Source organism: Accipiter gentilis, chromosome 32 (genome assembly GCF_929443795.1).
Source record: "Accipiter gentilis chromosome 32, bAccGen1.1, whole genome shotgun sequence".
Classification (NCBI taxonomy): Eukaryota; Metazoa; Chordata; class Aves; order Accipitriformes; family Accipitridae; genus Astur; species Astur gentilis.
Window position 1 is genome coordinate 20,320,181 of NC_064911.1, and position 14,953 is coordinate 20,335,133.

Here is a 14,953-nt window from a genome sequence, read left to right on the forward strand (position 1 = left end):
GATAAATGTTGTTAAAGTTAAATTTTTATTTTTTTTTTTTTACACTGTACATAATACATACAGCAATCCAAAGAAAAGTCAGTAAAGCAAATATGTAGCAATTTAAATAAACTGCTGCTTTCTTTTAATTAGCTCCTTCTGAAACAACATTCAGCATGTTTAAGGAAATCCATACTGAGATGGATTTCCCTACGTATTTCCTCTTTTGAAAGAACCTTTAAATAAGCTTAGGGTTTTTTTCTGAGTCATTATAGTTCCTGTAAATGCATGCCAACAAAAAGGCCCTTAACTGACAGACTTGTACCTTATCCACTGGTTTGGGCCACGCACTTCAAAGGGTGGCTCATTGAAGTAGATGTGGTTACCCAGTTCTTCCAGTGGTGGCTCTGGGTCAGTGGTAGCAAACTGAGCAGCTTCCTCGATCTCCTTCCTTACTGCCACATCAATTTCCTAAACACAAAACAGATGCTTATTAGACAGCTCAGAAAAAGCATCACAATTTTTAAATTTAAACACAATGATTATTAAGCACTGGTCAGAATTAGCATTAACACTATCTAGAACATAAATTGAAAGCCTGTGAAAACTCCCTCCCTACTAAACTGCAGCATTTTTCCCTTTTCAATAGGACCAGTAACTTACTGCCAGAAGAATGTGACACACACACCCCCCCCCCCCCCCCCCCCGAGCCTCTACATTTTCAATTCTGATCCTGCAAAACACTGAAAGTGTCAGTGTCAAATTTTTTTTAAAAAGAGTTGATGGAAGTATTTACAACATTTGCTTAGAGGATTCCTGGCTCCTTCACTAGGATTTTTCACTATTGATAATTTTCCTTTCAGAGACTTACCCTTTCCTAGGCAGTTGAGAAAGCCTCAGTAATTTTGATTTCTACATGTTAGTAGATGACAAGAGCTGTATTTGAAACACTAACACCCATACACACAGCCTCACACCCCAACTTACACTCAGCACCCAAAAGCAAAATGCCTTTCTGGCAGAGTACAACTTCATTAGCTGGGCTGCAACAAAACTTCAACTTCACCAATAAAAGCGATGCTAAAACAAACTTTAAAGACCTTCAAAGAACAAGTGACACGCTGCCCTATGATGTGCTGTTCAGAGATGATTAGTGTGTGAACACTCAAGAGCTTGCTTAAATAGCAACTAAAAGCCATACCTTTAATTCTTCAATGCTAGCAAGGTTATTGTTGACCATTCTGTCCTTCAGCAAAGTAATGGGATCACTTTTGCTTCTCACTTCTTGAATTTCTTCTCTAGTACGATAGCTAGGAGCAAGACAAGCAAAGACATGAACTTCTTCAGTGGTATCCTTGAACAGAGGTGAGGTTCTGGACAGAGCTCACTTTCAGAAAAAGGTGTGACCAAAGAATTGTCAGGAATGCAATGAAAAATGCAGCAACATTTATCACTCAAAAGGTGACACAGCTACATCTAAAACAGCTTTTAGATCTGTAAGCAGCAACCAAGCTTAAGTAGCTCCAGACTCGAGTATAACATAGGCAGGGAAAGGGGAGCAACCCCAGCCTGAGACAGTTACAACAAGGGGGCCTCATTTCCTCCTTCCCACCTCCCCTACAGTGGGGCTAGATGACTTGCTGCATGCGTCCAGTTCACTAAAAGTTTCCAGTGAAGCCCTGGGATACACCTCTACTTCATGTAGATCAATTCAGATCTGTCAGCTGGCACAATGCCCGAGTCTTTTTGGCACCTATACATTTGTATTTTCAAGAAGTGTTCCACTTGACTGGACAGTCCAAACTGTCATGGTTTAACCCCAGCCAGCAACTAAGCACCACGGAGCTGCTCACTCACTTCCCCCTATCCAGTGAGATTGGGGAGAAAATCAGGAAAAAGTAGTAAAACTCATGGGTTGAGATAAGAACGGTTTAATAGAACAGAAAAGAAGAAACTAATAATGATAATAAAACTAATAAAATGATAACAGTAGTAATAAAAGGATTGGAACGTACAAATTACGCATAGTGCAATTGCTCACCACCCACTGATCAACACCCAGCTAGTCCCTGAGTGGTGATTCCACCCCCACTGCCCCCAGTTCCTATACTAGATGGGACATCCCATGGTATGGAATACACCATTGGCCAGTTTGGGTCAGGTGCCCTGGCTGTGTCCCCTCCCAACTTCTTGTGCCCCTCCAGCTTTCTCACTGGCTGGGCATGAGAAGCTGAAAAATCCTTGACTATAGTCTAAACACTACTGTGCAACAACTGAAAACATCAGTGTTATCAACATTCTTCACATACTGAACTCAAAACGTAGCACTGTACCAGCTACTAGGAAGACAGTTAACTCTATCCCAGCTGAAACCAGGACACTGTTCCAGTAATTGTAGCTTACAGGATTTGAAATAACTCTAAAAGCCTTAGAAAAACATGCTGCTTCGCACTCAAAGCTTAATTGGAACACACCATAAAGTCACACTGAAAGTAGAATTCATTAGTAGAAAGTACAGAAGTTTAACTGACACTGTGCTTGTTCTAAGACTAGATCTCTTAATACTGCAAGTAAAACAGGTATGTTACATGGCCATGGATTATCAACTGAGCAATGAGATGAGTGATCAGACTGCTCATAGCAATTTCATCATAACCTTTATATGCACTTCACAATGGATTTAAACATTGAATCCAAGAGTTTCAGGATTTTGACCATCAATACTTATTGTTTTCAATGAATGCCAAGAGAGAGTGTCACAGTACCTTATTCCAGGGTCACTCATACTGTGGCCATGATAACGGTATGTCTGTAACTCCATCAGAATAGGACCCTTAAAAAGAAAAAAAAAAGACAGAGGGTGTTACCACCTTGAGTGACCAATTTGTTGTTTCAGCAGCAAGTATTTGCCATAGGTGAATTGCACCAGTGATGAATAATTTTAATTCAATGGTTTTTCTCAATTTACATAACATTGTTACAACTAGTAAAATGAAACTTGGCTCTTTTCAAATGAAAGCCTGTGTTGATATTGTGAGCATTTATTCTCATATTCTTATTGAGCAGCATTATACAATTTCTTCCCTTCCAACGTCATTCCACTGTTACTCAGACTATTTCAAGTTGTTGTTTCACTGTGAGATGGTAGCTCGCAGAATGTTACTCTTCTGTACTGACTTTCTTCTTTTTCTGTTCACAGCACAAACATTATTTCACCAAATATTAAAAATCTTCAAAACCAATGTATCACACTTGGGTGACAGACACTAATGCCGACTGACAAAACTTTTACTTCACTTTCTATGTGTTGTAAATATAGAATCATTACTACTTTCCTTGATGCTTCCCCTAATTAATCTCTTCACAAAGAGCACAACTGCCTGACAGAACAACTTTCACAACAGAATTTAACAGGGATAGAAATGGGGGGGAAAAAAAAAAAGACAGAGTATCAGGAGATAGATCTATATATAGATAGATGTATGTATTTTTTTAAATGCTTGGTGTCTTGGTTTCAGCTGGGATAGAGTTAATTTTCTTTCTAGTAGCTGGTATAGTGTTATGTTTTGGATTTAGGATGAGAAGGATGTTGATAACACTGGCCAAAGGGGTATTCCATACCATGTGATGCAATGCCCAGTATATAAACTGGGGGGAGTTGGCCTGGGGGGGGGGGGGGGGGGAATCACTGCTTGGGAACTAACTGGGCATCAGTCAGTGAGTGGTGAGCAATTGCATTGTGCATTACTTATACATTCCAATCCTTTTATTACTACTGTTGTCATTTTATTAGTGTTACCATTATCATTATTAGTTTCTTCTTTTCTGTTCTATTAAACCGTTCTTATCTCAACCCATGAGTTTTACTTTTTCCCCTGCAATTCTCTCCCCCATCCCACTGGGTGGGGGGGGAAGTGAGTGAGCAGCTGCATGGTGCTTAGTTGCTTGCTGGGGTTAAACCACAACACTCAGCTAATACCAACTGCAAGTTAATAAATTCTAACAAAATTAAAGAACAACTCAATTGCTTACAGGTTCAATATTGTGGAGAAAAAAGGAAATAAAGGTCAAATAAAGTTCCAGCAGTGACTGGAGAAAATGAGGTAGATTAGGAACTTTTTATGCAGCAATAATGTGGCTAAGAATGTCACCTATTGAAAGGGAATGACAATTGCAGACTTACTTTTCCAGCTCTACAGTAATCAGCTGCAAACTTCGCTGCTTCTCGAACACAGAGAACATCCATGCCATCCACCTGATAAACAGAAACTACAAGTTGAGGCAAAAAAATGCCAAACCCCAAACTTCCAATTTTAGTACTTCCACAAGTGCAACAGGAATTCAATTTCAAATTTTTCTATGTTTAAAAAATACTTCTAAATACATTTATAAATAAAAGAAATGCATACACATGTATGTATTGTGCAGGTCTGTGCAAGCACATCGCCCCACTTCCACCCCCCTCAAAAAAAGCTGGGGTTGTGCTCACCCTGAGCCCTGGAATGAAGTCTCCTCTTTTGTAGTAGTCAGTACTGGCTGCAGCTCTTTCAACTGAAGTTCCCATTCCATACCGATTGTTCTCACAGATAAAAATACAAGGCAACTTCCATAAGGCGGCCATATTGTATGTTTCAAATATCTGTCCCTGAAAGAAAAAGAGCAAGTTGCATCTAGACAGGGAGCTCAGCCTTCAAGCATTAGGCTCTACTGAAAATTGTTCAGTTGCACAGGTCTAGCTAGGAAAAAATTTAATACTAAAAGTGATCTGAAACCTGTCACTTGCTGCAGGTCAGCAGGAATAAAAGAGAAGCTACACTGTATGAGGTGACTTTCATCTCAACTAACAGTTTATAGAACTTATTTTTTAAACCTCTATCAGTATCTGTGTTAGGGTAGCACAAAACCTTCAACTCTAACTGAGGTTTTTCAGCAACAGTCATAAAAAAACTTCACAATTTTCTCATCTGGCAGGATGCTGCTACAGCAAAGTAAAAGGTTTGACCACAGTGACTGCATCAGCCTTCCTACTTTAAGTCAAAAACAGGGAAAACAAGAACTGAGATCTCCACCAGCATTCTGAAAGTGGGAAACTGTATCAATGGTACACTCTAAACCATCAATTTCTTATCTGGCCTAACGTCTCTGCTGATAACATGAAAAGACTGTCCAGAATGTCAATAGTAAGTGGCTCTGCAAGATGCTCCGTCCTCTCTTCTGTCTTCAGAAATGTAAGTTACATGTTTCTCCCTATTCAGCAGCACTGTCATCTTCACTGCTGTCATTCAGAGCTCTCCTTACAGCACAGAGGCTTCAGGGTGTCACACTTAAGTGAGCCATGCACAACTGGAAAGAGGATAACAAGAGTAACTGGAAGCCCCTCCTCTGTCACCCCTGCAGTGTGCACATAATTAACCATTAGCTCCACTTGCCCCCTGAGTATCTGGGGCACTCTGGAAGGGAAGGAGCTGAGCAGCTATCCCTCCACTCCAGCAACAAGGGCAGAGTCTAAAATGGGGGCAGGGAAGGACAGGCATTTACACAGGTCCAAAACGTGATAAAAAATGCAAGCACATGCTACATTCCCGATACATAAAGAACATCTAGCAATTAACTTCACTGTTCATCTGAATCACCCCCTGAGGACTATAGAGCTCTTGAAACACACTCCTATTCCAATACCTAAGACAACACAAATAGGAGGTGCTAGTGTCCCAAATTTGCAAGATGCCCAGCCACCTACATGAAGTTTGTCTCAGTTAACAGCACTTCATGACAAAAGCCCTAAGAAAAACTGACTGTAGGACGGAAAGTGTACATTGCCTTCTCTCTCCAGGACTGCTTTTTCAGCATCAGTGGTCTCCTTTAATAAAGCATCCTTGCAGCAGAAAGCCCAACACACAAATCTCAGCCTAAGTTCCAAGTCAGACATTGCCTGGGTTGCAGGTACTACACTGACAGGGTGAAAGGTGCTCTCCCACTGCTCAGTGGAAAGGCAGTGCGCACAGTTCACAGAGGGAAAACTGATTACCCACAGCCACACTAGACAAAGCTCCTTTACCTGGTTGGCTGCACCATCCCCATATAACGTCAGACAGATTTCGTTTTTACCAAAGTATTTACAGGCCAGCGCAATCCCAGCTCCAAGAGGAACCTATCACAGAGTACAGGACAAACCAAAATTTTAGAACAGCGTTGAGAGGAGTGGGAGACAGGCAGCTTGTGAATCATATAGAGACATCTACATTGTTTGAAATCTGCTCAACAAACAAGTCGTTAACAACCCACTTCCATTTGTTCCAATCTGCATTACACCCAAAATACAGACATTAACTATATTCTCAATTAGATTCATTTTTGCTATAGTTTACAAAACAGTGAGCAAACCAGAATAAAGACATAACGGACTTAATAGCCAGAGAGCAATGGTATCTGCATACAGGCTCACACCACAAAAACTGAGAGGAAACACTGGTACAGGACATGAGCCAAATTCAACTTGTGCTTTAAAGTAGAAGTCACATATATACCTGAGCACCAACAATACCATTGCCACCATAGAAATTTTTGGTATACATATGCATTGATCCTCCTTTCCCCTTCACACATCCTCCTTTTCGACCTGAAACATGAATAACAAGCAATTTATTTTTTCGGAGGAAAAATACTATGCAAATGGGAACATCTAATTCAATCCCTAAAGGTAATAACACTAAGACCACGTTGTTGCCATTAGATCTATATGGAGTTAAGACACAATGGCCTCTCCCCAAAGAGTTTACAGTTAAATATAAAACAAAACAAATAAGAGAATGGAGAGAAAGAGAATGGTGATGAAAACATAATTCAGGAAATACAGAATGAGATTAAGAAGAAATTTTAACACCAACCAAGAAGTTTCAGTGCCCTACAAAAGCACTTTCTGATAAATATGTTTTAGTCTGGGGTTGGTTTTTTTTTTCATAGCCAACATGGTCTGTATTTCTCATATATGTAATCTGTAAGAAGTATATACAGTCCTTATTACTTTTGGCTTCTGCAAGAAAGGTATGAACATTGTTCCAAACTGGCTGCAACAATCTATACTTGTCTTTCCTGTGACAATAACCAGAAGCAAAAGTTACAGACAGGACATGGTGGGGGGCGGGGGGGAAGAGACCAGGATAAATATCAAAAAGTCACCTAGCCCAGCTTTATTCAAGCTGTAGTTTGAAGATAACTAGTGGTCCATGAAGCATTACAACAAACCCTACTTAAATGAGCTTATCCAAGAACACAGAATTTCTCATCAGCCCACCCCATTTCTTATTCTAATCTGTCCTGTTACTAGCTGCAGAGGCTTGTGTTTTCTTTCTAATAAGCACAGCTTGTTTGATTAGGTTTTTTCGCCTTAGCCTCGGTGTTTATTTTAGAAGTTGAATGCTGGATCTCCTTCTGGAATTTGTACTTCTCTTTAATAGTGGATAATTTTTATTATTGTTCTCCTTCATGCCTTTCATATGCTTATGAATTGGTTTCACATAAGCTTTTATGGATTCTGCCAGCTAGACCCAAAGGAAAAAAAAATTGTCTAATTTTAATCAGAAAACTATTTTTTAAGTGTAATTTAACTTCAGCAATCTCCCTCCACTTTTTGTACAATCCTTTCTTGTTTTTTAGAAAGTATTTAAGAACTCCCAACTGACCGATGTCACTTTCTGCTATACTTTCTACTTAGAACACAAAACGATTGCTCTGGGAATCATCAATTCAGAAAAGTCCTTTTCTATAGTTTTTTTCCTGTAGGATCTTACCTACTAGTCTTACTTTGGGTGACTCTGCTTCCTGCTCCTTGAAAGACTTTTTAATTCTATCATTTCCTGGTCATTGTAACTCAGGCTGTCTTTCAGTTTGGCATTTTCAGTCAAGATCTTTGTTTGCTAGAATCAGCTCCAGCAGCGCTCTAGAAACTTGCCCCAAGCATCATTTCTTGGAACAACAGTCTCTGTACTGCAGCTGCTCTTTCCCTGTTAAAAGAACCCCACTAAAACCAAGCATAGTGCTATAGAAGATGATGCATGTCATGAGAAGAAATAAAGAAAAAACCCACATCATTGATATTTGTAGTTTCAGGGCCAATAGTAGACTTCAGTCATGACAATCTCTTACTTTCCCTCTTATCAGTATCCAGTGACACCTGGCAAGTCGATCATCCACTAGATTCTGGGCTTTCGTGCACATTATTAATGTGTATTCTTAACACACACATACATTCTTAGTATATATGAAACCATACCTCTTCTCTACCTCTGAAACATGCTTTCCTGTATTAACATTTCAAGCGTGCAAATTCTCAGATCAAGTCTTTTGTTATACCAATGATTCATAAAGGCCTTCAAACTCCTTGTTCATTTTTCACTTCTGGCATCCATTCACAGATTTCTAAGCATTCAGCAGGCTGACCCTCTTCTCTTCCCTGCTCCACCTACAACCCTATTGTGAATAACCATCTCTCCTTTCTGCAAGATCTTAGATCTGTCTAGGTTGCCATTTAATATTCTTGGTACAGTCAAATTTTCCCAAACCATTCAGTTTATTGTTACAGACAGTGTTTACCAGTCTTCCTAAGAATTCAGCAGCTTAATTCTGAAAATATAAGTCTGTCTCCTAGGGAGGGTAACGCCCAGTCCTATTGACAACAGATGCCTAGCACCAGCGAGTTCCATTTAAACAAGCAGCTGCAGCACAACAAATACAGCTTATGGTATCAGGAAAAATTTTCTGAACTTGTGCTTTATAAGTACCAGCACTTAAATACTCCTTATGACTTACGTTTTATAGTAAAAAGTGGTTGCATCATAAAATTATAAAATTGATTTGTTCTGCTACGTCACTAAACTGCTTCTGAAGCCCCAGTATACTTTGTGCATCAACATCATTTTGAATTTGAATAAAAACATTCTGACACAAGTACAGTAGCATGCAAATCCTCATTTTACTTAGCACAAACCTGTAAGTTCAGCAAGAATTTCTCGAACAGGCACTCCTCGTGCATAGGTAAAGCCATGAGCTCTGTAAGCTGTTATCACATGGTCTGTAGGCTTTATGGCAACTTCAAGCCCTACGCAGCAAGCCTCCTGTTACAAAGGAAAAGCAACTCAGCAATGAAGAAAAGAACACAACTTCCACAGTCAGCAGTGTAGCAAGGGCTACCTATGATCCCCCCATGTATCAAATATCAGCAGAAAACAAAGAGCCCAGATACAGGAGAATGCCTTAAAACCCAAGGGGTGGCAGGCCTGGAGCTACAACAGCTTTGGGCTCTAAATTCCAACCTGACTGTGACTAACAAAGCAGACAGGAGGGGAACTGGAAGCTGCAAAAATCTGAGGACTTCTTTGCATCTAAAAAACTGCAATTGCATCTAAATGAATTGCATCTAAACAAATGCAATTCAATAATGGGGGGAGGGGGAATGGACAGACAGCAAAGTTTCACTGTTCTTGATGTTCCTTCTCCTGGCTGTTGCTTTCTAGTGGGCACATGATCCAAGAGACACTGGAATAAAAGACATGAATGAAGCTTGGAGGAGGAGAATGTGGACCTCCAAATGCGTTGAATTTAATATGCTGCAGTTGCTCATTCCTCACACTCAGCTGATCTTCAGCTACACCTTACTTCTCTCTCTCTTCCTATTGCTATCCCAAGATCTCAGGGATTCCCTTGCATGCTAAGACTTTTTTTAAAAAGAAATAATGAACTAAATCATGGATCCAGCTACAACTTCAGACATTGTACACAGATACTCAGTTCTAGGTTTATTGTCCACTCTATTCAAATCCCTAAATTAAGTAAGGTAAGACAATATAAAACCTCTTGGGGGGGGGGGTGGGAATCTTACCTGACCATCATATAAGTGGCAGAAGCCACGAATAATCTTCTGCTTGTACAACTGGTCAGACTTCAGCTCCATGCGTCGTATGGTCTGCATTGTCTTGTAGTAATGGAGTCCCTCCTCTCGAGTCATCACTGCTGTGGTACTAGGGCCTTCTTCCAGGCGATGGAGGTCACATTTCTGCAAATTTGACAAAGTAGTCATTTCTTGAAAGTAATTAATCCTATTTATCAATATCACTTAGGGTTTTTTTTTTTATGATGTGCCATTTTCAAATTCAGATTTTAGTATCTTTTAAAACAGAAAGCCAGCAAAACCTAAATTTATAGATCAAAATAACTGTAAAGTTTGCACACTATTTCCAAATTAAGGGCAATAAAAACTTTACTTTTAATGAAGACAGGTTTCTACTAATGAAATGAAGCCTTGTAGTTTCTACTAGCAATAGATGAACCAAGTCCTCACAAAATACTGGAAAAGCACATTTCCACAGTTGTTGCATGCCAAATGCTTGGCAACAGTTAGAGGCCTTAGTGAAGAGATAAAGGAGAGACAGAGTTTGCTTGTCAAACAATCTGTAAGATATGGTCCTAAGACTGGCCTTCACCTCTTCTACCACCACTTCTAACAAGCAGTAATAAACCACTGCTGCACCAGCCACCCTGCCAGTCAAACCACCATGTGTACAGTACAACTTCGTCCCCGAACCACGGACTAATAGAGTTGCACAAAGGGCTGATTTTAGGTGCCCCTACAAAACAAAAATTAAAAAAAATACTATTAGTGAAGTTCAGTGGAACAGACCAAACAGATTACTCTGTCAGTGCAGGTGAAATGGCCAAAATACTGCTACACAAATTGAAGACAGCCTACATTAAAGCAAAGTCTCTCCAGAGCAAATCCACTGACACCTAGATGAATTTGATATAATACATGTGCACACTACTCTTAAGACAGCTCTGCTTCAGAGTTCACCTAACAATAGGAACTTTGGAGTCTTGTAATCAACACAGGACCAAATGTTAAACCTTGTATCTACTCAGAAAAGACTTTTCATACAAACATATTTTCCCTCCCTTCTGCTTGGGAAACAATTTCACTGCTTACAGGCATGGACAAACAGGGAACAGGTAAAAGGAAAATGAAATAATTTCTTTCAGAGTTTCTTTTATCAATTCCTGAATGAAAAGCCAGCACAAAAGCTACTGCCAATGGAAGCATCACTTCTTCCTAAGACCTAGTCACTGTGGAAAGCTGACAGAATGTAAAGCACATTTTTTGAGCAGCACCAAGTCAAGTGTGAAAAAGGATGCCTTATTTTTTCCTCCAAAGCATACACACCTCAATCAGCTGCACATCTGGGATACAGCACCCATGACTCCATAAACAAAAGGGAGATGGAAAGAAGGGTAGGCAGCAAACACCAGCTGTTTTAAAAGCATTAATACTCTTGCCCTCAGAAAAGAAAAGGCTCTTTAGCTCCTTTGTAACTCCATTCCCACAGCTGTGTTGCAGTATCACAGCTGCAAAGAATCACAACTTCACATTCTTAAGAAACAAGTAACATTACTACATTCTGCCAAGCACAGTACTTCCACCTGCCTTTAGAAATCAGCCCAGATAGTGAGGGGTTTGGTTCTGGAAATTCCAACAGTATTTTGCTAATTGAAAAGGTAAGGAGGCAAGTCCATCATGTCAGGATCTACAACAAGCACTTACACAGAACACCAGCGTTCAGCTGCTTTACCTTAATCTCAAATGTAGCTTCACTTGCAAAGTCTGCATAGTTACGCGATGCTACCACCACTCGAGATGCCTTAAAAAAAGAGACAAAACCAAAACATGAGCAACATTTAAATATAACTATCAAGCAAAAGTAGGTGAATTCTCAAACAATTTCTAACAGTACTCCCAAATTGAAATAATTTGTGAGTGAAACTTCAGTGGCATATCCCTATTAATACTAGAGAGATTTTAATTTGTACATACGTGCTAGGAGTTCTTTAAGACACAGTATTTAAAATTAAGCTTAGAAAAAGAGAATAGAATTTTACATTTGCAATACCCTTGATTATCCAAAATAAAACCAACAAGCTTCAAAAGACTGAAGAGCATAAAAATCACAGAAATAAGTACTTTTCCCTTCACATGCCTGATTGCCTATATGAGTAGAAACACAGCCAACACAGATTTTGATGGCTGGCTGTGCTGACTGGAATGTCACCTTGATAGACCAAAAAATTCCTTTGATAAAACCAACCAAACAAAAAACCCAGCAGATTTCTGGAATATGAACTACTCCCACTCTTTCCTTTCAGTAGGAAGAGAAGCTGGAGGAATGCAAGGCAATAACAATGAAGAAAGAGAGTACCATTTAAGTGGGTAACAGCAGGACCACTACTTAAAAATGATATGGAAACACAAAAGGTGACATACCTAAGGATACCTGAAATGCAGGGCAACAGAAAGGGTGGCAAGGTAGGAGGCAAGAAGTATGTTTAAAAATACACTACTATTCCATCTTAAAGAACGTGCACAAGCTATTAACTCATGAACAACTGGTATTTTTACATAACTTCACTAAGTTTCACTGCAGCATCAGATACAATGCTCATCTGTCCATGCACGCATTGTGCCCACAGCATAAGGAATGCACTACATCCTTAGTGGCAAAACTGTGTTGCTGATTAAGTTACACATAAACTTCAGTAGCTCATTCAACCATGGCATTCGTGTACATGTAGCTGAAGAAGGTTCATTCTTTCAAACTTTTGAGAATATCCAGGTCAATGTCTGCAAAATAAAAGGTCTGACTGATGGGTATAAAGCTTGGAAAAAAGCCAAGAGAAATTTCTCAATCCATCTTGGTTACCTACTCTGTTCCATATTTGATTTAGCAATCATGATCCCCCCTCCCCATTATCAGATTAAATATTTAGAGTTTTTAATTTAAACCAATTTTCTACACTGTTTACCACAACACATCAGTATTACTGGTGAGGAAAAGCTATTTTACTTCGGGAGCTGGAAGTAAATCAAGAGTTTGAGGTTCACAGAATCACAGAATGGCCGAGGTTGGAAGGAACCTCTGTAGGCCACCTGGTCAAACCCCCTGCCCTGAATACAACATCAAAGCAAGACTGAGGAGTCTGTACAAAATTCTAATACATGGCCAGTACATGTATCAAAAACAAACCTTGACAAGACTGATTCAGGCCTTACCTCACTAACGGCTCCCTAGGTTAGCAGCATTTGGAAGGGAAAAAAAAAAGGGGGGGGGAGGAGGAGAAAAAAAACAGAGTAAGTAACCATAACAAACAAGTAGAGGAAGAGAATTCAGCAAATTATTAGCCAACTAGAACACTGTAAGAGGTAGTCTCCTTACAGGTAAGCTCTGTGTCATGGAAATCCATCTATACGCTTTGCAATGTGCTCAAAGCATATATAAAGTATTGCTTTATGGATTAAGACCGCTTCTATTCAGTAATTTATACCTTCACTACAAATGCACAGGAAAAATTCAAGACAAATGTTTATGTATTTGGTAATCACTAGGATCCAAAAAATCTATATTAAGACATCCAAACCAGATCTAGGTCAGAATTCCAGGAGAACACAATGTGTCAGGAACAGGCCAAGTACTCACAGTAAGGGACTAATTTTAGACACCCATATCTGAAAGTTTTGATATAGGTATTTTACTCATAAATTAGGAAATACTTTTAGATACATAGCCCCAAGACACACGGTAAGTTCTTCTGGTAAAACTGCTCTCTCGCGTCATTCTCACACATCCAGCCGCCCGCCTGCTTTTTCCAGCGGACACGAACGCTCAGGTAAGCCAGCTGCTTCGGGGTGGAGGCGCGGCGACAGGCTTGCTCTCAAAGGCAAACAGGCAGCCGACTTCCAATTACCAAAAAGCAGCCTTTAACGCTGGCTTGACCTCGCCAACGACTCCCCCCCCCCCCCCACCCCGCAGGGTTAATTTTTCCCGCACGACCACAGCCGTTGTCGACGGAATAAGGGCGGACGAAAAGGCAGTTTCTCAGACTTTTGGCACAAAAGAGGCGAAACGCGACGGCAGGCGGCCGCTGTCTGAGGAGAGAAAGGCGAAGCAGCTGCGACGGGCGCCGGCGGCTGACTGGGAACGGAGCGGGAAGGGACCTAGCCCCTGCCGCCACCCAAAAATAAACACGTACATATACATATATGCGCGTGTGTGACTAAAAACCGCGAACGCGGAGGGCCCTGCGTGCGCGCCCGTGTCCCCCCGAGTCCTCCCCGCGGGTTTCAAGGCCAAGCGGCCGGCCGCACCACACACACCCCGCCCGGACCCGCCGCTCCCCCGGGTCCCGGCCGCACTCACCGTCCTCCCGGCGGCAGCGGCGGCGGCAGCAGCCGGCCCCTGCAGCACCCGTGAGAGCGCGGCCAGCAGCATCCTGCGCATGGAGCGGGCCCGTCCCCGAGTCTCCTTCAACGGCAGCACAAACCGCCCCGACCGCCACCGCCAACCGGGCCGAGCGGGGCCTTATCTGCGGCCTGCCCGGGCGGCGCGCATGCGCGGCGGGGGGCGGTGCCGGGAGGAGGGAGGGGCGGGGCGGCAGAAGGGCCCCGCCCCGCTGCTTCTCCGCCACCGCCCCCTCCCTCCTCCCGACCCCGCCCCCTCCCTCCTCCCGACCCCGCCCCCTCCCTCCTCCCGACACCGCCCCTCCCTCCTCCCGGCCCCGACCCCTCCCTCCTCCCGGCCCCGCCCCTCCCTCCTCCCGGCCCCGCCCCCCCTCCTTCCTCCCGGCCCCGCCCCGGGACTGACCGGCCCGTCGTGAAGCGGCAAAAAAAGGTGTAATTCGGTCAAAAAGCCGTGGAGGCTGGCAAGCGGACCCCGGCGCCGTGCTGGTCTTGTCCCGCCCGGCTGTCGTAGTGGGAGGGGAGGTGCGCTGCGCCTCAGCGCAGGCTGAGGTGTGCGAACGAAGCAATATAAAGGTACCGCTTTTCACATCCCAGAGAGGAAAGCCTCGAAAAATCTGAAAATAACGTCACCCTTGCACTCACGAAACCCACCCGTGAGTAGGCAGGCAGTGCTGTTCTCAGCTGTCACCAGGGTCA

The 14,953-nt window shown here is 42.1% G+C and overlaps 1 protein-coding gene across 2 annotated transcripts; it reads right to left on the reverse strand.

The window, feature by feature from the left end:
* Positions 1-6: 6 nt before the first annotated feature.
* PDHA1 (pyruvate dehydrogenase E1 subunit alpha 1) lies at positions 7-14,426 on the reverse strand. 2 transcript variants are annotated; one of them, XM_049834887.1, is made up of 12 exons: positions 14,217-14,426; positions 13,073-13,087; positions 11,598-11,666; positions 9,857-10,030; positions 8,966-9,092; positions 6,507-6,598; positions 6,038-6,130; positions 4,469-4,624; positions 4,163-4,234; positions 2,745-2,812; positions 1,181-1,289; positions 7-450 (listed from the first exon to the last, which is right to left on the reverse strand). In XM_049834887.1, the coding sequence occupies exons 1-12, from the start codon at positions 14,295-14,297 to the stop codon at positions 286-288; spliced, it is 1,221 nt and encodes a 406-aa protein (XP_049690844.1). In that variant the 5' UTR covers positions 14,298-14,426; the 3' UTR covers positions 7-285. The 2 variants fall into 2 exon arrangements, with proteins under 2 accessions (XP_049690844.1, XP_049690845.1); XM_049834888.1 differs by lacking the exon at positions 13,073-13,087.
* Between the last annotated feature and the right edge of the window lie 527 nt (positions 14,427-14,953).